At 44.7% G+C, this 21,440-nt stretch overlaps 2 protein-coding genes across 17 annotated transcripts in view; one reads left to right on the plus strand and one right to left on the minus strand.

Moving 5' to 3' along the window:
* The window catches only part of LOC108178662 (immunoglobulin lambda-1 light chain), a 353,981-nt gene that overhangs the window by 182,363 nt on the left and 150,178 nt on the right, over positions 1-21,440 (plus strand). The gene's annotated exons all lie outside the window — the stretch shown is intronic.
* On the minus strand, positions 1,298-19,469 carry ZNF280B (zinc finger protein 280B). Of its 5 annotated transcripts, none has more exons than XM_051826711.2 (3): positions 19,323-19,467; positions 11,400-11,508; positions 1,298-6,637 (listed from the first exon to the last, which is right to left on the minus strand). In XM_051826711.2, exon 3 carries the CDS (start codon positions 6,571-6,573, stop codon positions 4,957-4,959), a length of 1,617 nt encoding a protein of 538 aa, XP_051682671.1. In that variant the 5' UTR covers positions 6,574-6,637; positions 11,400-11,508; positions 19,323-19,467; the 3' UTR covers positions 1,298-4,956. The 5 variants fall into 5 exon arrangements, with proteins under 5 accessions (XP_051682671.1, XP_008270389.1, XP_008270388.1 ...); XM_008272167.4 differs by lacking the exon at positions 11,400-11,508 and adding an exon at positions 17,142-17,195; XM_008272166.4 differs by lacking the exon at positions 11,400-11,508 and having other exon boundaries at positions 19,323-19,469.

The following is a 21,440-nucleotide window of genomic DNA, read 5'->3' on the forward strand; positions in this document are numbered from 1 at the left end:
GGCGCCACGGCTCACTAGGCTAATCCTCCTGCGGCGCCGGCACACCGGGTTCTAAGTCCCCGTCGGAGCGCCAGATTCTGTCCCGGTCACTCCTCTTCCAGTGCAGCTCTCTACTGTGGCCTGGGAGTGCAGTGGAGGATGGCCCAAGTCCTTGGGTCCTGCACCCACATGGGAGACCAGGAGAAGCACCTGGCTCCTGGCTTTGGATCAGTGCGGTACACCGGCCAGAGCAGCCATTGGGGGGTGAACCAACAGAAGGAAGACCTTTCTCTCTGTCTCTCTCTCTCTCACTGTCCACTCTGCCTGTCAAAAAAAAAGAAAGAAAAGAACAACCCCAAAGAAGACAGAATGGTTACAATGAATAAAGACAAAAATAGAAAAAAAAAAAAATAAATGAAATAAGGGGTTGCCTTTTGGAAAAGTAAATAAGAAACACTGATAAAACTAATAAAAAGAGAAAGGAAATAGACTTTATTAGAAATGAAAAAGGATGCAAGATTCGGAGTAGTTAAAATATTCTGCCTCAATAGAACTACCTTTGATTCAGGAAAGGAAAATTTCTAATAGGAATGTTGTGAGTGCAGCCAAATAAACCCCTAGGTTTGTAAAGTTAATGATTGTCTCAACAGATGTTTTAAGCTATTCCAAAAAATGAAACAATTTTTTAAAAAGCTTAAATTTGTATAATTATTGTGTATTCATTTTTATTTATTTGAAAGAGTAAGAGAGTTCTTCCAATTGCTGGTTTACTACTCAAATGCTCACCAACAGCTAGAGTTGGGGGTTTCCCACACAGGTGACAAGGGGTCACTATCATCTGCTACCCCTGAGGGTATGCCCTGGAAGGCAGCTGTGGGACTGGCGCTGTGGCGCAGTGGGCTAAGTTTCCATCTGCGGCAGCACCATCCCATAGGGCACCTGTTCTAGTCCCAGCTGCTCCTCTTCCAATCCAGCTCTCTGCTATGGACTGAGAAAGCAGCAGCAGATGGCCTAAGAACTTGGCAGACCCAGAAAAAAACCTCTGGCTCCTGGCTTCAGATCTGCCCAGCTCCAGCTATTATGACCATTTGGGGGGCGAACCAGCGCATGGAAGACTTCTCTCTGTCTCTCCTCTCTCTGTGTAACTCTTTTAAATAAATAAATCTTTAAAAAAAACACTAGGTTATTAATAAAAAAGAAGGCAACTGGGATCAGAAGCAGAGCTGGGATGTAGGCGACCAAGCAGCAGCCAAAAGTCTCTGCCTCCAATTTCCTTTAAAGTGTCTAACAACAGAAACAGAAATTCTTTAAGCAACAGTTTAAGTAATATTCATTACCTTTAATGTTAAGTCACTTCTCATTAAAACCAACAAGAAAGCTCATCAAATCCAGCATTACATATCACTGATTAGAAGTTCCAGCCAGTAAAATAAGACTAAAAATCAACAAAACTGGCAAAAATGTATTAAATAAAAATGAAAACATTATGTTATTGGCAGAAAGAGAATGTAACAGGAAATGTTTTTTCACAAAACTTTTTATTATTATAATTGCTATTTAACATTCAATTTTTGGCAACATTAATAAAATAAATTTTATTTGAAAGAAGCAAGCAAAATACACAGGGGGATTCACAAAGAGCAGTAACAAAATAGCAATCTTAACAGATATTCAATATATTTGTAAGCAAAACAAAGTGACATTGCCTTAAAAAAATAGAGCACTATTAATAGAAAAACAGAGAAAGCTCCTGAAAGAACTCAACTCACTCTATCAATTTTCTTTTGGCTGCAGGCACAGAAATCAACTCAAGCTATCTCAACTCTAAGATAGAAGCGAAGTTCCTAAGGACAGTATCTTCTCACCTTTTTGTGAAAATCTAGGAAACTTAACTGGATTAGAGAGGGGGAAAAGAAGAGGGAGAGGTAAAGTGCCTTTAAGGAAGAGGAGAAAATAAGGTTAAGAGGGGGAGGGGAATTTTAGTGTCATTCAAAGAACCTTGGCGAAGCTAAATGAACCAAAGACAAGTGTCAAATAATTAAGTGAGGTAGCGAGCCATGCAGGCCTAGGGGAAGAGCATTCTGGAAGAGAATAGCATGTGCAAAGTCTTTGGATCAGTAAGGAAACTGGTTTGCTAGAGGCATAACAAGGCCAGCGTGTCAAAATAGTGCATCAGTGGGGAAAATGACAGAAAAGCATGGCAGTGAATGGAGGTAGGTAGGGACCACAACACTTGAACCTGTAGTTGGCAATGTCAATCTGCACTCCTTAGGAGCATGCTTTGCAGGGGCAGGGAACCTTTTTTCTGCCAAGGGCCATTTGGAGATTTATAATAGCATCTGCAGGCCATATACAATTACCAACTGAAAAATCAGCCTGCTATAGATTTATTGCATTTCAAGTCCCACCTGCAGCTGCCTTGGCAGGGCCAGACCAAATGAATTCGCAGGCCTGACATTGTCCGCCTCTGCTTTAGACAAAGAACATAACAAAAGAGTTAGGAACACTTAGCAGTCACAAAAATACAGAACTAAAACATTTCTTATTTTTACCACAGAATAAGGGTAGTTAAGCATGTCAAAGTCTGCAGATCTATTTATACATGGTAGAAGTTTCCACATGAGGCCAGAACAAGTGGAACACACACACACACATACACTTTCTATATACCTAGAGAAAGGGCTCAGGCTGAGATTTGAGAAAAGTGCCATGGCCCACACAAACAGGCCTAGTAAAACGTTCAAGAGGCAAATCAATCAACCAACCACACAATGTATCTCTTCACTATCTGCAGTCCTTCCTCCTCAAATTTTAAGAGGGATGCTAAACCCCTGATGTGTCTTTCTCCCCAGCACTTTGTGAAAGCTTAGGAGATTTAACTAGATCAAGGAAAGAAAGGTATAAAGAGACGTAAGGTACCTTTTAGAAGCAGCAAGGAACAAAGGAACAATTTCTCCAGACCTATGTCACATGCAGGACGCTGGAGCCCCTGACTGGTGAACACAGGCTGTCGCACATCTGTGTCAGGAGTGGAGCAAGGGCTGGCACTAGAACAGGCCCGGGGAGACAACCATGGGAGCCAAGGCCTCGGATGTTCAGGAACCAATACTCAGAACAGACTCCACAGTTCTGTGAAAAGCCCCTGGGGAGGGCAAGGGAAAATGTTCTCTGACAGAACAGTGACAGATTGGTTAACAGGATGTATCAGAAAAGGGAGATTTAACTCTTAAGATTTAATACTTTTCAAGTATTAAAGTTAGTAAGTGGTACATCTTTTGCACACTGGAGTGTATCAAGTAAGACCCAAACAGTATTAGTATAATAAACTGGAAAATTACACAAATAAATGAATAACTGTTAGCTGTAGTACACTCAGATCTAAGGCAAGGTTCAAAATTGCAAGCTTATTATGTTCAATTACAGTTAAACACATAAAAAAAACTAAGGAAAAGCCCTATGGGTTTAATTTTAGTCAGTTACCGGGGACTATTTTTGTCCACTATACTTACTATTTTTGGACAAGCAGTCCCCGCTTCCAGCTTAACAGTGGGAGAACTAAATTTAGAAGAGTCCATGAAATGACAGCTGTCATTTCTTTGGCCCTTTTCAGTTAAAACTATGGGTCCACGGCCGGCACTGTGGCATAGCAGGTAAAGCTGCTGCCTGCAGTGCCGGCATCCCATATGGGCGCTGGTTCGAGTCCCGGCTGCTCCATTTCTAATCCAGCTTTCTGCTGTGGCCTGGGAAAGCAGTACAGGATAGCCCAAGTCCTTGGGCCCTTGCACCCATGTGGGAGACCCAGAGGAAGCTCTTGGTTCTTGGCTTCGGATTGGCACAGCTCCGGCCACTGTGGCCAATTGGGGAGTGAACCAGAGGATGGAAGACCTCTCTCTCTCTGCCTCTCCTTCTCTCTCTGTGTAACTCTTTCAAATAAATAAATAAATCTTAAAAAAAAAACAAAAAAACAAAAAAACCCACTATGGGTCCAGAACAGTTCAAACTATTTACGACAGGGCTTCTTTCCCTCGGGAAACTTGACTTGCTTTACTACTGTGGCTGAGATGGATATGGCCAGTTCATTCTCCACTAATGGCTAGCCAGAAGGGAGAGAAAGCAATGAATCCGATTTCCCTTTAGAAAACTAAACAGGCAGGCTGCTGGCACCAGGCTCCACTCTATTACCACTGCTTTGTCATCTGAAACCAATGAGACATAGTGGCTGTCTGATGTCTAGAGGAGCCCCTCACCAAACACAAGACATTTTACTAAGAATGGGTCTGATTATTTGGATGTTCTCCAGTTAGATAAAGATACTCTGAGGCAGTGGTCCTTCTGCCTTGTCTCCAAGACTGTAGTGAATGTGTGTCTTTCAACTGGGACAGGGAACCACGGCTCTCTTCTTGACAAAGCTCTGTCTTCCAGGTCTCTGTTCATGCCATAGTCTCAGCTTCACACCTGGGCTTTCAGAAACAGGTTATTTTATATCAGCACAGCAGAGGCACTTCTGGGAATTCAGTAGCAACTGGGCTAGTTCATGACATACTCATTCCAGTCATAGTGAAATCTTCTAACACAGAGGAAAAAGTTGATAATAAATTAAGTACCTCAAAAACTACACAAATTCTATATTTAGAAGGAAGAACTTTCAAGCTTAGAAGTAACACAAAATATAAAAATAATAAATAGGTTTACACATTTTTCCTCTCACTCAAATATACAGAAACACCTTCCATGTGTTAACCTAGATAGTTAACATAAAAACCAGGTGATGTATTTAAAAAAAAAAAAAAAAAACCTGAAAACTTAGATCAAACAACATTGCATATGTATGCACATAAAATAGAAAACCTCAAGTAATCAGCTAGTTTCGCTACTTTTGGTGCTACTTAATAATGCATTTTTAAAAAACTTTTGTCTTTATGGGCTTTTTTAAAAACTTAGATTGGAATGCTTGCTTTAGATTTACCAAAACTAGAATTAGTGGGAGTTTTTTGAAATTCTGCTTTTAGGCTTGGGGGGTGAGGGTTCAGAGTCAGATGTGCTCACTGTCACAGATGCTGCTTTCACTGATCCTGGCTGAAGAGGTTCCAGTGACACTTGAATAACAACTTTTGTTTCAGGAGGCAACCCTTCCAGTTGCTTAGGCATCTTAAACATTTGATGACACTGGGTCTTGTGCTCCATTTTCTCCTTGAAAGTTAAAAACTGCAGCCGGCACTTAGAACACTGGTGCACAGTCCTTTCCCAGTGCCCCCTATAATGACACATGTATGGTGAGGCAGTTTTGAAAATTTTGAGACAAAATGGACACAGCAAATTCTTAGTGTTTTCGTGGCACGTTCTAAAATGTGTCTCCACGTCCACAAAGGCTGACGATCGGTAACTGCAAACCTGGCACACGTAGGGCATTTCCCCGGGCTTATGGTTGTCCTTCATGTGTTGTAAGAGAACCTGATCTGTTTCAAATGACAATTCACAGATTTTACAGACGGCAGAGGGCTCCTGGGTGGTGTGCACTCTTTCAATGTGACACTGCAGCAGGAAGGGGGTGGAAAACTGCCGGTGGCAGTGCTGGCAGGTGGTGTGGTTCTCCCAGCTGTCGCCCCTCTGCTTCTCAAGTTCCAAATGGTGCTTCATGTGATTCATAAACTTAACGTTTTTTAGAACTTTCAAGCAGCTGAGGCATTTAAAGGTTGTGTGAGTCTTCTGCTCGGACTGTCCATCGCCTTTATGCTGTCCATAGTAGAAGTCACTAAGGAGCATGGTCAGGTTGCCTTTCATGGGATCAAAGGCCTTGTTTTGACTTGCTTCACTCAAACAGTCTGGATTTGCCAATTCATTTTCCTTATCAACATTTCTATTTATAGGCTTGAAATGGACACTGTCCTTTGAAACGGCTGTTGGAAAAGGTACTCCATTCTGGACAGGGTTCAGTAAGGTCTGAGCACTGTCTGAGGGCATACTTTGCTGAGTATCTGAAGAGGACACAGCTGAAGAATACTCCCCTGTGATCCCATCAAGTTTCGGCCTTTTAGGATCTATACCGTTTCCTTCAGAAGTGGACAGCTGCTCTGACACACAAGGATTTGCATTCATATTTCCTACTGAAAGTGCTACTCTTACAGGATTAGGCAACGAACTTGTGAGTGTAACCACAGGAGAACGTAACTTTGAAGAACTATCAGGCACGACTTGTGGTGAATTCTTTTTATAATCATGTTCAGACAAAGGCTCAATGATAATAGGACTATCTGTTGATCTTGATTCAGATTGAGAAGCGGGCAAGACGGTCACTGCTTCTGATGTAGGGGTCCCCTGACTTGCAGGCTGCAGTTTGTGAGCTGTACCTTTTATAATTTGACCATACTTTTTTCTCCTTGAACATGAACCTGGGGTGACCCTATTCAAAATGTTTGAAACAACTGGCTTTGAATTTGAAGTCACTCCAACAAAGATGAGCTCAGCATCTTCATTCACGTGCTCCACCCCAACAAAGATCAGCTCAGCATCTTCATCTTCTACTTGCTTGGTTTCTTTGACACCCTTGCTTGGTTCTTGCTCTTGTTCTTCACACAATATAAATGGTTGTGCCATTTTCTAATTTTTTTATTCAAGGGTGTGGCCACAGTCCAAGTGACTCCTTTAAATAAACTGCCACCTAAATACAAACACACAGTACAGAAAAATGTATTCTGTTATTTAATTCTCCTCCAAAATTCAAAGGTCATTATAAACACCCTTATTTTACAGACGACATTGAGACTCAGAGGATACATGAGAGCTCAAATCCTATGATACCAAGATCAGGACTCTGCGACTAGAAAATTACAGCTTCACAGCTTTGCCCTACACCTCCATCAAAAGAACCTTTAGCAACTAATCATTAGATGAAATCACACAGAAAGAGAAAGGCACCACTAGGCAGTGTTTAGAAACAGGGGCCTGGAAGATGGAGATTAAGCTGGAATCCGCATCTGCCATACACAAGCTCTACCTTCTTCAGCAAGTTTTACTTTTGAATGTGCATCGTACCTTAAAGACAAAGATTCTTATCTGTGAGATTTAAGAGAACAGCTATTTTTTAAAAAGCATGAACTATTCAGTGGTATCATGCTTTGTAGTAAAACTGGAAGAAAATTGTATCTAATGTACATACCTAAACTGATAACTGATTCATACTAATTTCATAAATATAAATACAGGGGGCTGGCGCCGTGGCTCACTTGGCTAATCCTCCACCTGCGGCACCGGCATCCCATATGGGCGCTGGTTCTAGTCCTGGCTGCTCCTCTTCCAGTCCAGTTCTCTGCTGTGGCCCAGGGAGGGCAGTGGAGGATGGCCCAACTGCTTGGGCACCTGCACCCGCATGGGAGACCAGGAAGAAGCACCTGGCTCCTGGCTTCGGATCAGCACAACGCCGGCCGTAGCGGTCAATTGGGGGGGTGAACCAATGGAAGGAAGACCTTTCTCTCTGTCTCTCTCACTGGCTTTAACTCTACCTGTCAAATAATAATTAAAAAAATAAATATAAATACATAAATTTATTCAAATGTATACAGTACCTACACTTGGCCAGCAAATAGTATAGTGCAAACCAGATTCTAGACAGAACAATTAGGAAGGAGCTCTTTCAATGGCCTCATTTCAATTCATGGACTTAATTCTAATCCATTCACTGATGTCTACTAAATTTCTCTTTCTAGTCCTGACTTCCCCAGTGAACATAAAATAATACTTCTTCTCTCAACCCACTTCAGTCTCTTTTCTACCTGGTAGGCAGAGTGATTCTGCTCAATCATGTCAGATCATATCACAGCCCAGTTCAAAACCTACCAAAGGCCTTCTGATTCACTCAGACTAAGTCCTCATCAAGACCATACTTCCCACTTATCACCCTACGGTTTTCTCACACTTCTTTCCTGCACCTACTTTACTGCAGCCACACTAACCTCCTTGACACTGCCTGAACATACTAAATTTTTACCTTGCTCAAGGTGCTTGTATTTGCTATTCCCTCTAATACCTTCATACAAACTCACATGGCTAGCTAGTTCTGTTTCAAGGATCTTTCTCAATGAAGTCTTTAAAAATTCCCATCAGTCAATCTTGCTTCCCTTCTGCTTCATCTTCATGCCCTGTCACCATCTATTTACCTCGATTCTTTTCTAGTGACCATCCAGTTGGAAACTAACTCCAAACAGCAATGATGTGTCTCTTGTTCACTGTTAAGATCTCTAGCACAAAAGAGTGCCTAGCACAGCAAGTGCTCTACAAATGCAGAATTTGTTAAATGAACAAACAGTAAGTTTTATTAATAAGATCTTTTATTTGTAGAGCAAACTGTGCTACTTTAATTCTACATTTCCTATCAATTTATTTTTATTTTCTCTAAAAAAAAAAAGATTTACTTATTTGAAAGGCACAGTTGGAGAGAGAGAAAGGGACAGCAAGAGACAGAGATATCTTCCACCTGTTGGTTCACTCCCCAAATGTCTACAATGGCCAGGACTGGGCCAGACCAGAGCCAGGAGCATCTTCCAAGTTTCCCACACTGGGGCAGGGGCCCAAGCACTTGGGCCATCCTCTGCTACCTTCCCAGGCACATCAGCAGGGGCTAGATCAGAAGTGGAGCAGCCAGGACTCAAACCAGTGCCCACATAGGATGCTAGTGTCAGAGGCAGCAGCTTTATCCACTATGCCACAATGCCTGCTCCTATCAATTTATTTTGAGAACCATGTCCAAGTCAGAAATTCTGTAGACCAATAAATGATTTTTACAAATATTTTCACTATAATCAATTAAAAATTTTGTTTTATATAGAATCTTATCTCACAAGCAAACATGCATGTAAATAATAATTGCCTTTACTATATGGGATGCATTCAAATATTTTCTATTTCATTTTTCTAAAACTGACCATGACCCACAAGATCACTATTGGTGATCTGAAGAACAATGGTCTAAAGTTAGCAAGATATAGGTACTTTAACCATGGTTCAGAATTCACCAATTTCTGAATAGGAGGGCACTTCCAAAAGTTTGTGGGAAAATAGAATAAAAAGATATTTTTATTTTGGTGGAAATTTTTTAAATCTACAGTTTTTTAAGAATATACATTTTCCAAGAATTTTTGAAGACCCTTTGAACCAGCAAAATCTAATCTATAAAATAACTGTCAGGTAAGATATGCCATAAACACTGCATTAATATTAATTACACTATCAATACCCAGTTTTGAAACATACAAATATTTATTCCTGTAAACATGTATATCACTTTGGAAGTGAATTTAAAAATAAGTTAGTCATAATAAAAAGTATTTATTCTTCCCCTCACTTATGTTACCCATTATATACTGTTTGTCCAACACTGGTCAGATACTATGCCAAACACGGTTTGGACAGTAGTAAATAAATGCATGATGCTTATAGCCTGGGGTGTCATGAAGAGTGAGTTACAATCTCAAAACTAAGATCAAATAAATAAATAGTAGATATGCAATGTCAGAAAAACATGAAGCAGATTTGAAAATATTGCCCTTCAGAGTCAACGGTCTATATGTAGCTTCAATCACCTAATTCCAAGATGACACCATCAAGCTCAGTGTTTCACAACCTAAGCACTATGGATGTTCATCAATATTGGACCAGATAATTATTTACTGTGAGAGGTTGTCAGGTGCACTGTACCATGTTTAGCACCATCCCTGACCTCCACCTACTAGATACCAGTAGCAGTGCACCAATTGTGGCAACTGAAAATGGCTCCAGGCATTAACAAATGCCATCCAAATTTAACTTTCTTCTCAGGATCACTTCCACACTGCCTACTTCTTTTTTTTAAGATTATTTATTTGTGCGGCTGCTATCCGATTAGCTCTGAGTAACAGTTATTTTAAAGCAACGTTATTGGAGGGGAGGGGAAAGAGAAAGGTTCCATCAAGGAACTTTCATAATCTCATCTGGATTTAACCTAATTGTTTAGCATCAGCTCTTCCCTGAAGGGGATGTACGTAAGGATTCATAGCAGTAGTGACTGCAGGTAACTCATATGTAATGGCTATGAGGTAACAAATTGCAGTTTTGCAAGCAGTGAATACAGCTGCTGCACTAGAACTGCTCTGCCACACTCACAGTATCTTGCTCTCACTGTAACCAACTAATGCCAAAACAATGATTTTATCATAAAACTGTAGATGTATCTAAAAACAGTAAAAAAAAAATTATTTATTTGAAAGGCAGAGTTACAGGGAAAGAGACAGACACAAGGAAAGAGATACTGCATCCTCTGATTCAGTCCCCAAAAGGCTTTAATGGCCAGGGCTAGGCCAGTACAAAGCCAGGGGCCTGGAATTCCATCCCAGGATCCCACATGGGTATCAGGGACCCAAGTACTTGGTCATCTTCTGCTGCCTTCCCAGGCACAGAAGCAGGGAGCTAGATCGAAGTGGAGCAGCCGGGACGCAAATCTGTGCCCATATAGGATACTGGCACCACGTGTGGCACCTTAACCCACTACATCACAAAGCCGGTCCCACTTCCACATTTCTAGTAACTATCTCCAAGGTAATTCTACACATAAACCCTAACGTCCTATCTAAAGAAAAAAATTCTAAATAAAAATTATTAGTATTCTCCCTGATATCATAAAAACCAGACAGTAATTTGACAACCAATATGGCCATCAGATCTGAGGATAGCTTTTTAAAGCCTGGAAAAGTTTACTAATTACCTGAAGTTATATGCAGGGTTTGTAGACAGAGCTGGCCTAAAACATATTTAGATTGTTAAATTCTAATTTGTCTTCTTTCTGACACAAATCTGACTTAATCCACGCCTATCTCTGATGATGGTACTATTAACTGCTTGGTCTCTAAGAATTAGTGTCTCAAAAGATTCTTTTATTTTTACTTTTCACTTTGTTTCTCTTCAAATCTTTCTATTCAAATCTCCCATCAAATTAGCTTGATTTTAAATAACTTTTAGAGCCTTGTCATTCTAATTACTTTTCATTTCTATTCTACTAATATCCTCCCAGCTCCCAGGCCCCAGCCCCAACATCTAGGTTTAGGTCCATTGGTTACTTCGTGTTTGTATACCTGTCACAAATTCCAAATTGTTCTGTCTGTTTCATTGCCTTTTAAGTTACACTACTACTAGATGGATATTAAAGCCCCACTGTAATCACATCACCCCTCTATTCCAAAATGTTCTATGATTCCTCCAATCTAGAGGATATATTTTAGATTACGCTATGGTCTGAAACATTTCTCCCCAAAATTCACAAATTGAAGCCATAACTTCCAATATGATGGTATTTAAACATGAAGCCCTCTGGAAGTAATCAGGTTAAATTGAGATCTTGAGGTTAGGGACCTCATAATGGGGTTAGTACCCTCACAAAAAGAGACACCACTGACCTTGTTTCCTCTCTCTCTGCCATGTAAAGACACAGACACTGTCATCCACTGTCTCAGTGAGAAACTAAATTGAGCAGCACCTTGAACTTGGGCTTCCCAGTCTCCAAAACTGTAAGAAATAAACTCCTGCTGTTTATACACACACACTCAACTGGGTCCCAATAACACAGCTCGACTTTCAACCAGCTGGTCCTGGTTGGATTTTTGGCTGCTGATTAACTCCCCATCCAACTAATCATTCAAGATAAGCAAAGAAAAAAAGAATTTACAATGAAGCAACAAATCTATATATATATATATATATATATATTTTTTTTTTTTTTTGACAGGCAGAGTGGACAGTGAGAGAGACAGAGAGAAAGGTCTTCCTTTGCCGTTGGTTCACCCTCCAATGGCCACCGCGGCCGGCGCGCTGCGGCCGGCGCACCGCGCTGATCCGATGGCAGGAGCCAGGAGCCAGGTGCTTTTCCTGGTCTCCCATGGGGTGCAGGGCCCAAGCACCCGGGCCATCCTCCACTGCACTCCCTGGCCACAGCAGAGAGCTGGCCTGGAAGAGGGGCAACTGGGACAGAATCCGGCACCCCGACCGGGACTAGAACCCGGTGTGCCGGCACCGCTAGGCGGAGGATTAGCCTAGTGAGCCGCGGCGCCGGCCCCAAATCTATATATTAATAGTCAACTGATTTTCTGTCAGACTATCAATACAATTCAATGGGAAACAGAATAATTTTCTCAACAAATGAAATGAAATGAAATGAAAGCATTCAAATTTGGATCCTTGCTCTTACACTACATACAAAAAATAACTCAAAATGATCATGGATTTAGATGTAATAGCTACACCTACAAAAGTATTAAAAAATAAGAAAAGAATAAACAAACATAACAAAAGTACAAAAGAAAAAACAGAACTTTATCAAAACTAAAAAACTTTTGGTGCTTTAGAAAACACCATCATAAAAGACATCTTACAAGGCCAGCGCCGCGGCTCACTAGGCTAGTCCTCTGCCTTGCAGTGCCGGCATACCGGGTTCTAGTCCCGGTCAGGGCACTGGATTCTGTCCCGGTTGCCCCTCTTCCAGGCCAGCTCTCTGCTGTGGCCAGGGAGTGCAGTGGAGGATGGCCCAAGTGCTTGGGCCCTGCACCCCATGGGCGACCAGGAGAAGTACCTGGCTCCTGCCATCGGATCAGCGCGGTGCACCGGCCGCAGTGCGCTGGCCGCGGCGGCCATTGGAGGGTGAACCAACGGCAAAAGAAGACCTTTCTCTCTGTCTCTCTCACTGTCCACTCTGCCTGTCAAAAAAAAAAAAAAAAAAAAAAAAAAAAAAAGACATCTTACAGATGGGAGAGAATATTTGTAATTCATGTATGTGGTAAGAAACTTGTATACAGAATATACAAAGAACTAAAAGTTTTTTTTTTTTTTTTTTTTTTTTTTTGACAGGCAGAGTGGACAGTGAGAGAGCGAGCGCGCGAGAGAGACAGAGAGAAAGGTCTTCCTTTGCCATTGGTTCACCCTCCAATGGCCACCGTGGCCAGCGCGCTGCGGCTGGCGCACTGCGCTGATCCATAGGCAGGAGCCAGGTGCTTCTCCTGGTCTCCCATGGGGTGCAGGGCCCAAGCACTTGGGCCATCCTCCACTGCACTCCCTGGCCACAGCAGAGAGCTGGCCTGGAAGAGGGGCAACTGGGACAGAATCCAGCGCCCCGACCGGGACTAGAACCCGGTGTGCTGGCGCCGCTAGGCAGGGGATTAGCCTATTGAGCCGCAGCACTGGCTAAAAGTTTTTTTAAAAATCCAATTTTAAAATGAACAAAGGACTTGTACTTTCTCCAAAGATAACATATAAATGGCCAGCACGTATATGAAGATACATTCAACATCACTAATCATCAGAGAAATGCAAATTAAAACTGCACACTGTGGGCTGGCATTGTGGTGTGGCAGTTAAGGCCACCACCTCCTGGCATCCCACATGGGTGCTGGTTCATGTCCCAGCTGCTCCACTTCCAGTCCAGTTTCCTGTTAATAGTCTGAGAAAAGCAGCAGAAGATGGCCTGAGTGCTTGGGCCCCTGCTACCCATATGGGACACCTGAAAAAATCTCCCAGCTCTGGTCTTTGGCTTGCCCCAGCCCTGGTCATTGTGTCCATCTGGGAAGTGAACCAGTGGATCAAAGATCGATCAATCTCTCTCTCTGCCCACCCCTCCCCCCAGCTCTTCAAATATATAAATCTTAAAAAAAAAAATGGCTTAGGACATCCACATCCCACATCTGGGTAACTAGGTTTGAGTGCTGGCTCTGCTCCTGATTCCAGCTTCCTGCTAATTAGCAGATGATGGCTCAAGTAGTTGGGAGACTCAGACTGAATCCATATATTATGAGATTCCAGTTACATAAAATGTCCAGAATAAGGACAGAATTTGGCTAAGTGGTTAAAATGAAAACTAGGACACCTGGGTTAGATTCCTGGCTCTGCTTCTGATTCCAGCTTCTGTTTTGTTTTTTGTTTGTTTGTTTGTTTTTTGACAGGCAGAGTGGACAGTAAGAGAGAGAGACAGACAGAAAGGTCTTCTTTTGCCGTTGGTTCACCCTCCAATGGCTGCCACGGCCGGCACGCCGCGACCAGTGCACCGCGCTGATCCGATGGCAGGAGCCAGGTACTTCTCCTGGTCGCCCATGGGGTGCAGGGCCCAAGCACTTGGGCCATCCTCCACTGCACTCCCTGGCCACAGCAGAGAGCTGGCCTGGAAGAGGGGCAACCAGGACAGAATCCAGCGCCCCGACCGGGACTAGAACCTGGTGTGCTGGCGCTGCAAGGCGGAGGATTAGCCTAGTGAGCCGCGGCGCCGGCCCAGCTTCTGTTAATGCAGATCATGGGAGGCAATATTGAAGGCTCGAGGAGCTGGGTCCCTGTCATTCACCTGTGAGACCTATATTGAATTCGTAACTCCTGGCTTCATCATGGCCCAGTCCTAGCCACTGCAGACATCTGGATAGTAACATAGGAGCTCACTGTCTCTCTAATAAATAATTGTTTTAAATGCCCAGAATGTGGAAATTCAGTGGGGCCAGCGCTGTGGTGTAGCTGGTAAAGCTGTCGCCTGCAGTGCCGGCATCCCACATGGGCACCAGTTCGAGTCCCAGCTGCTGTACTTCCAATCCAGCTCTCTGCTATGGCCTGGGAAAGCAGAAGAAGATGGCCCAAGTCCATGGGAGACTTGCAAGAATCTCCTGGCTCCTGGCTTTGATCAGCACAGCTCCAACCGTTGCGGACAACTGCGGAGTGAACCAGCAGATGGAAGACCTCTCTCTCTCTCTGCATCTCCTCTCTCTGTGTAAACTCTGACTTTCAAGTAAATAAATAGATCTTAAAAAAAGAAAAGAAAAAAGAAACCAGTAGCTGCCATGGGCTGGGATAAAAAAAAATGTGGATCATGGAAGGCTGAAAAACCTGTATGTGTTATCATATTTGAAAAAGGGGTCTTTGCTGACAAGACTAAGTATCTTGAGGGGCCGGTGCCGTGGCGCAGGTTAATCCTCCACCTGCAGTGCCGGCATCACATATAGGTGCCAGTTCTAGACCCAGCTGCTCCTCTTCCAATCCAGGTCTCTGCTGTGGCCTGGGAAAGCAGTAGAAAATGGCCCAAGCGCTTGGGCCCCTGCTCCTGTGTGGGAGACCCAGAAGAAGCTCCTGGCTCCTGGCTCTGGATCAGCTCAGCTCCAGCCATTGCGGCTATTTGGGGAGTGAACCAATGGATGGAAAACCTTTCTCTCTGTCTTTCCCTCTCACTGTCTGTAACTCTACCTCTCAAATAAATAAATAAAAATCTTAAAAAAAAAAAAGGGGGGGGGATCTTGAGACGGAAAAATTATCTAGATCATACATGTGAGCCTTAAATGACATCACAAGAGTCTTTGGAAGCAAAGGGAGACTTCACACATACACTAGGACAATGTGATGGAAAGACAAAAACAAAGATTGGAGCATGAATATGGGAAACCAAGGAAAGTCATGTATACTCTAAGAGGGAAGTAATTTATCTCCCTAAGAATTCCAGGGAAGCACAGTCCTGCCAGTAAATCTGTCCAGTGAAATGGATTTTGGACTTCTAATGGAGAGGTTACTTAGGAGGGGGTGTTGGGACTCAGTGGGTTAAGCTGCCACTTGGGACACCCACATCCCAATATCAGAGTTCCTAGTTCGAGCCCTGGCTACTCTGTGCTTCCAATCCAATTTTCTCCTAATGCATCTAAGAAGGCAGCAAGTGCTGGCCCAAGTATTTGGGTCTCTGCCACCCACATAAGAGACATGGAATGAGTTCTGGGCTCCTGGCTTTGGCCTGACTTAGCCCTGGTTGTTGGGGATATTTGAGGAATGAACCAATGGATAGACGGTCTCTCCCTCCCTGTTACTTTGCCTTTTGTATGTGCCGAATAAATTTATTTATTGTCAAGTAATAAATAAATAAATCTTTAAAAAGACAGCAGCTAGTGGTATAATAGACAAATGTGTCAGATAAACACTTGTGATGACATTCAGAGCTCACATAATCCAGATAATTTTTCCATCCCAAGATCCTTAATCACTTCTGCAAATAGAGAGAAATAAAGATACTAAGAGTCAGAAACTAGATCAAAACCTGGAAGGCCCACAGATTCAGAGTGGATCTGAATGTGAAAGAAAGGAGCATGACACACAAGTGACGATGTTGAGCAGGTAATCTCTGTAGTCAGCATTTAGGCAGCAATCTAAGGTGGGTGTCTAAATTTTGGAGTCTTTAGCACGTAGCATCATTTAAAAAACACAAGACTGGACGAGATCAGGCAGGGAAAATGGTCTGAGATACATGCCCCAGGCATTCCCCTGGCTAGAAGTCACAGAGAAGAGAAAGTAACAGTGAAGATGAGCGAGAACAGTTACTCTCAGCCATTCAGGTGGGAAGTATTTCAGACTCCAAATAAAAAACATCTTTAGAAAGACAAAATGGAGGCCGGTGCTGTGGCTCACTTGGTTAATCCTCCACCTGCAGTGCCGGCATCCCATATGGGCGTCGGGTTCTAGTCCCGGTTGCTCCTCTTCCAGTCCAGTTCTCTGCTGTGGCCCAGGAGAGCAATGGAGGATGGCCCAAGTGTTTGGGCCCCTGCACCCGCATGGGAGACCGAGAAGAAGCACCTGGCTCCTGGCTTTGGATCAGCGTAGCTCCGGCCGTGGCGGCCATTTGGGGGGTGAACCAATGGAAGGAAGACCTTTCTCTCTGTATCTCTCTCTCACTGTCTAACTCTGTCGAACAAAAGACAAAAATGAACAACCCTGATGAATGCTGCTAACACATCAATTAAAATTGACCACTGGACTAAACAACATGGAATTCACTGGTAGAATAGAGTGGGTTTAAGGGAGAATGAGGGAAGAACTGGAGGCAGCAAATATGGTCAACTCTGGAGAAATCTTCCTGTAAGACCAAGCAAATACAAAATACAATAAACAGAAAAGGGCTGCAGCATACAGTCAGTATGTTTGCTATCAGAATGATCCAGAGACAGAAAATGCAATCTAAAGTAAATCAGACTTTGCTAGAATAGTGCTAATTAAATACACAACAGCACAGGAGCCATTTCATCCTTAGCATGGAGCCAAATTCAGCCACAGTGATAGGACAATTGCTGAGATCACAAGAATGAGGGAATACTGGGTAAATGGGTGTGATGGCCTTCAAGACAGTCTCAAATGAAGCTTACCTTCAGACAGACACATGGTTGTGGAGCCCTCCCCCACAATGTAACAGGATTGGCCTGTAGAACCAAGCACACAGACCAGAAGTGATGATACGCCACTTCTGCAATCAGGTTATAAAAAGACTCTCTGTTCATCTTGGGTACAAGCTCTCTGGAGAAAACCCAATATGATGATATGAAAGGTGTGTGGAGTAAGGAACTATGTGTGACCCCTTGCCAACAGCCGAGTAAATGAGCTCCAACTTCAGAGACTGACAATCCAGCCCAAAGCCTTACTGCAATCTCATGAGAGACTCTGAAACAGAAACCATCTGGCTAAGCCCCTCTTGGATTCCAGGCCTTTGGGAAATTATGAGGTAACAAAAATGTGTTATTTTAAATTTCAAAGCTTTAAGATAATTTGTTACTCAGTAATAGATAGCTAACTAATAGAATAGGTCTTATCGAGTTAGAGTCACAAGTTGCTGGGTACAGAATTGACCTATAACATCATTTTCTGGCACGAAATGAATTCGGATGGCCTTCACTGTCCAGTCACGTGCCAACTACCTCATGAAACAAGGTCCCTATCAAAAGGAGGTATAGAAATGAACAAGGAATCAAACACCCATCTAACCTGAATAAACCATTCAATGTATCAGCTGCAATCTTGGGGTATGCACGTCGATCCATATCAGCCTCCCAATGCAATAAAAGCAGTCAGCTTTACTGAACATCAAGATGCTCTTAGCTCTTTTCCCTTTCAAGAGATCAGAAGACAGAATGCTGCCACCAGCATTACCCTCTCCTTTCTTAAGGAAGCAGCGGAGAGAGCCGCATAATTACCTAAATCAGCAACCTGGGGGCCAGAAAGTAGCGCAGCAGGTTAAGTTGCCACCAGCACCCCATGTGGGCAGCTCCACTTCCGATCCAGCTCCCTGCTAGTGCACCTGAGAAGGCAGCAGAAGTCGGCCGGAGTGCCTGTGGGCCCCTGCCACCCACGTGGGAGACCCAATGTTGCTCCTGGCTCCTGGCTCTGGCCTGGCCCTGCCATGGCCTTTGTGGCCATTTGGGGAGTGAACCAACAGATTGAAACATATCTCCTCCCCCGCTCCCCCCCCCCCCCAATTCAGCCTTTCAAAGTCAATCTTTTTTAAAAATAAAAACAAATAAATTGATCACTAACTGGCCTGAATTTGCCGTATACAATCAGATTCCCTCAGGAAACACTAAATAACCATGTTTTACCAGCCAGGGCGGAACAAGGGAGAAAAAGCCAAGGACAAAAGACACCACCTAGGTCCCTGTTCTGGAGCCCTCTCTCCTCTTACCTAGGGATCTGAAACTTGGGCAGAAGCTGGGGTCAGCCAGAGGTGGCCACACCCTGGATGCGGGTTAACTCCTACTGCCTCTGCCTGCCCGACACTGCCATGCGGCTGTCGATCAACCTCTCTCCCGCTGATCCAGCACAGAGCATTTCCCCAAATCTGTTCCCCCCACCTACCCAACCTCCATTAAAAAAAAAAAAAACAAAAAACAAAAAACAAAAAACAAAAAACAAAAAACAAAAAACTCCACGGGCCTCAAAACTCATCCCTGGTCTTGGCTGTCAGGGGGCCTTCCTCGGGGGTCCAAGGCCGGCACTCAGTACCCAAGCAAACCAGAAAACCAAGCACTCTGCTGCGGGGCCCGTAGGGGCGCGAGGCTAATGGAGAATCTGAGAAAGCTTTCAACACCGTAGGGGTGCTGGGGCCGCAGGACCCGGGATGGGGGCGGGGCTGGAGTTTAAAAAAAAAAAAAACCTGGCTGAAGACTTTTAGATTTGTGAAGGCTCTAAGCACCCCCAGGGACCACGGCGGGGTGGCGGGGAGAGAGGGAGGGAGGGTGGGCGGCCAGGGAACCCGAGCGGTGGGGTAGGGGGAGGGGAGCGCGCTGGGAGCCATGACAGGCCCCTTGTCCCGGAGGCCCGGGCTCCCCCAGCCCGGCGGCGCGGGCGGCCGAGGGCAGGCTGCAGAGAGCTGCGCGAGCCGGGGTTAGGGACGGCGCTGCGGTCGTGGGCAGCCGCCGGGGATCGGCCCCGCCGGCCGCTCGCCTCACCCGCGCCGCTGAGGGACCGCAGCGCCCCGGTTTAGGGACCCGCGCGGGAGCCCCTCCCGTCTCGCCGCAGGGGACGCACACGCCCCCCGCCCCGCCCCCCGTCCTTACCGGCCCCGGTGGGCGGCAGTCCCCCCCGGGGCGCCCGGCGACTCGCGGGCACCGGCGGCGCTGCCGGGGCCCAGCCCGCAGTCACGCCGCCTCCCTCAGGCCTCAGGCGCCGCCGACGCCGCCGTCGCCGCCGCACGCGCGCCCAGGGCGACCTGTGATTGGCTTCCAGGTACCGGCGCGAGGTCGGGCGGCCAGGCTCCGGGCGCTGCGAGCTGATTGGTCGCCGGGTCCGGCGTGGGCGCATGCGCCCTGGTGGCGCCCGCTGGGCTCGCTCGGGCTGTGAGGGGCCGGGACTGAGGTGCCCCCGTGAGCCCTACAAGGCCGGATCATGGGCGGCGAAGGTTCTGGAGCCTTCCTCTTACGGGGTCCTTTTACCATGCTAGAAGCACTCGCTGGCTGCCCCCTGCCTGGGGAGCCAGCCTCTCCTCTGGGTTTGCACAGTTTGCTGCAAGCTGAGAACGGATTATGTTATATATTTTCAATGCTTAGGGAAAAAGTAATCAAGAAGGCGATTTATTTTTGTGGCATGTGAAAACTAACTGAAAGTTCAGTGTTCATGTAACGTTTTATCAGAATATGGACACGCCCATTCCCTTCGCCTTTGCTGCTGCAACAGCCAAGTTTTGTTTGTTAGGATTTATTTTATTTGGAGAGAGAGAGCTTCCATCCACCGGTTCATTCCCCAAACAGCAGTAACTTCCAGCCAGCCCCTGTGGAAGCCAGGAACCTGGAACTCCCTGGGGTCTCCATGTGGGTGGCAGGGCCCCTAGCACTTGGGCCACCTTCTGCTGCCTTCCCAGTAGCTGGGAGGGCAGGGCAGGGAGCTGGATCCTAAGTGGGACGGGCAGGACGCCAACCGGGGCCCCTGGGGGAAGCAGGGCGGTGCAGGCAGTGACTTAGTGCCACACCACCAGCCCCTACGTCAGCAGATTTAACGGCCAGAGCCCGCGTACAAAAGCCTGCGATGCTGCTTTGCAGAAAAAGGTTTGCACACTCTGGGTTATTTCCAGATTTAATTTTTTTTGTTTGTTTTAAATTGGCCATTTCTGTCAGAAGTCTGTTTTAGTACTCTTTTAGGAAAAGCAAAACAACTTTTGGTTTGATTAATCTGTATATTACTTTCTTCCCTATTTCATTATTTCTTCCATTCTGTTATTTTCGTCCTTCCTGTCTCTATAGGCTTGCTGGGTTTCTCCCCTTTATAAGCTTTGTAAAATAAATACTTACCTCGTTTGTTGATAAAGTTTTTAGTCTCTTCTAGTTAATGCTATTTAAAAATTGTGTCCCACAATTTTTGCTTGGTAAAGTATTCATTATCCTTTAATCCCAAGGATGTCCTAATTTCCCCCCAGGGATTCTCTTTAACTCGGGTTACAGAGTTATATTTATTTTTAAAATTATGGGATTTTTGAAAGCTATTCCTTAATCAATATCTACTTTGGTTGCCTTATGATTGTTTATGTACAATTGATTTGTTGCATTTGAAGATTTCTGTTCAGTGAATATAGAAAAGATAGTTGCAATACCTAAAATGTTTACATGTGAAATATCTCCTTTCTTCACATTCGTGAAGAAGTTACTGTTAATTAAGCCCTAAGCTTTATGTAAATTTCATTCATTTTTCTAGTAATGTTCTTTTCCCTTTAAGATGTATTTATTTATTTGAAAGTCAGAGTTACAGAGGAAAGGGGAGAGACAGAGATCTTCCACCTGCTGGTTCACTCCCCCAAATGGCCGCAACAGCCAGGACTGGGCCAGGCCAAAGCCAGGAGCCAGGAGCTTCTTCCAGGTCTCCTGTGTAGAGGCAGGGGCCCAAGGACCTGGCCATCCTCCACTGCTTTCCCAGTCATATTAGCAGGGAGCTGGATCAGAAGTGGAGCAGCAGGGGCTCAAACCAGCACCTTTATGGGATGCTGGCTTTGTAGGCTGTGGCTTTACTCGTGACACCACAGTGCCAGCCCTGTAATGTTCTTTTTCTGCCCCGATCCCCATCTAGGATATTTAGGTTTATTTTTTTAAGAATATAGGCACAAATTACTTAGAATAAATAAAATTTAAAATTCTGTACCTCTTTGGCAGTAGCCACATCTCAACAGCTTAGTGGTCACAGGTAATGTA

The sequence above is a fragment of the Oryctolagus cuniculus genome, chromosome 21 (genome assembly GCF_964237555.1).
Source record: "Oryctolagus cuniculus chromosome 21, mOryCun1.1, whole genome shotgun sequence".
Classification (NCBI taxonomy): domain Eukaryota; kingdom Metazoa; phylum Chordata; class Mammalia; order Lagomorpha; family Leporidae; genus Oryctolagus; species Oryctolagus cuniculus.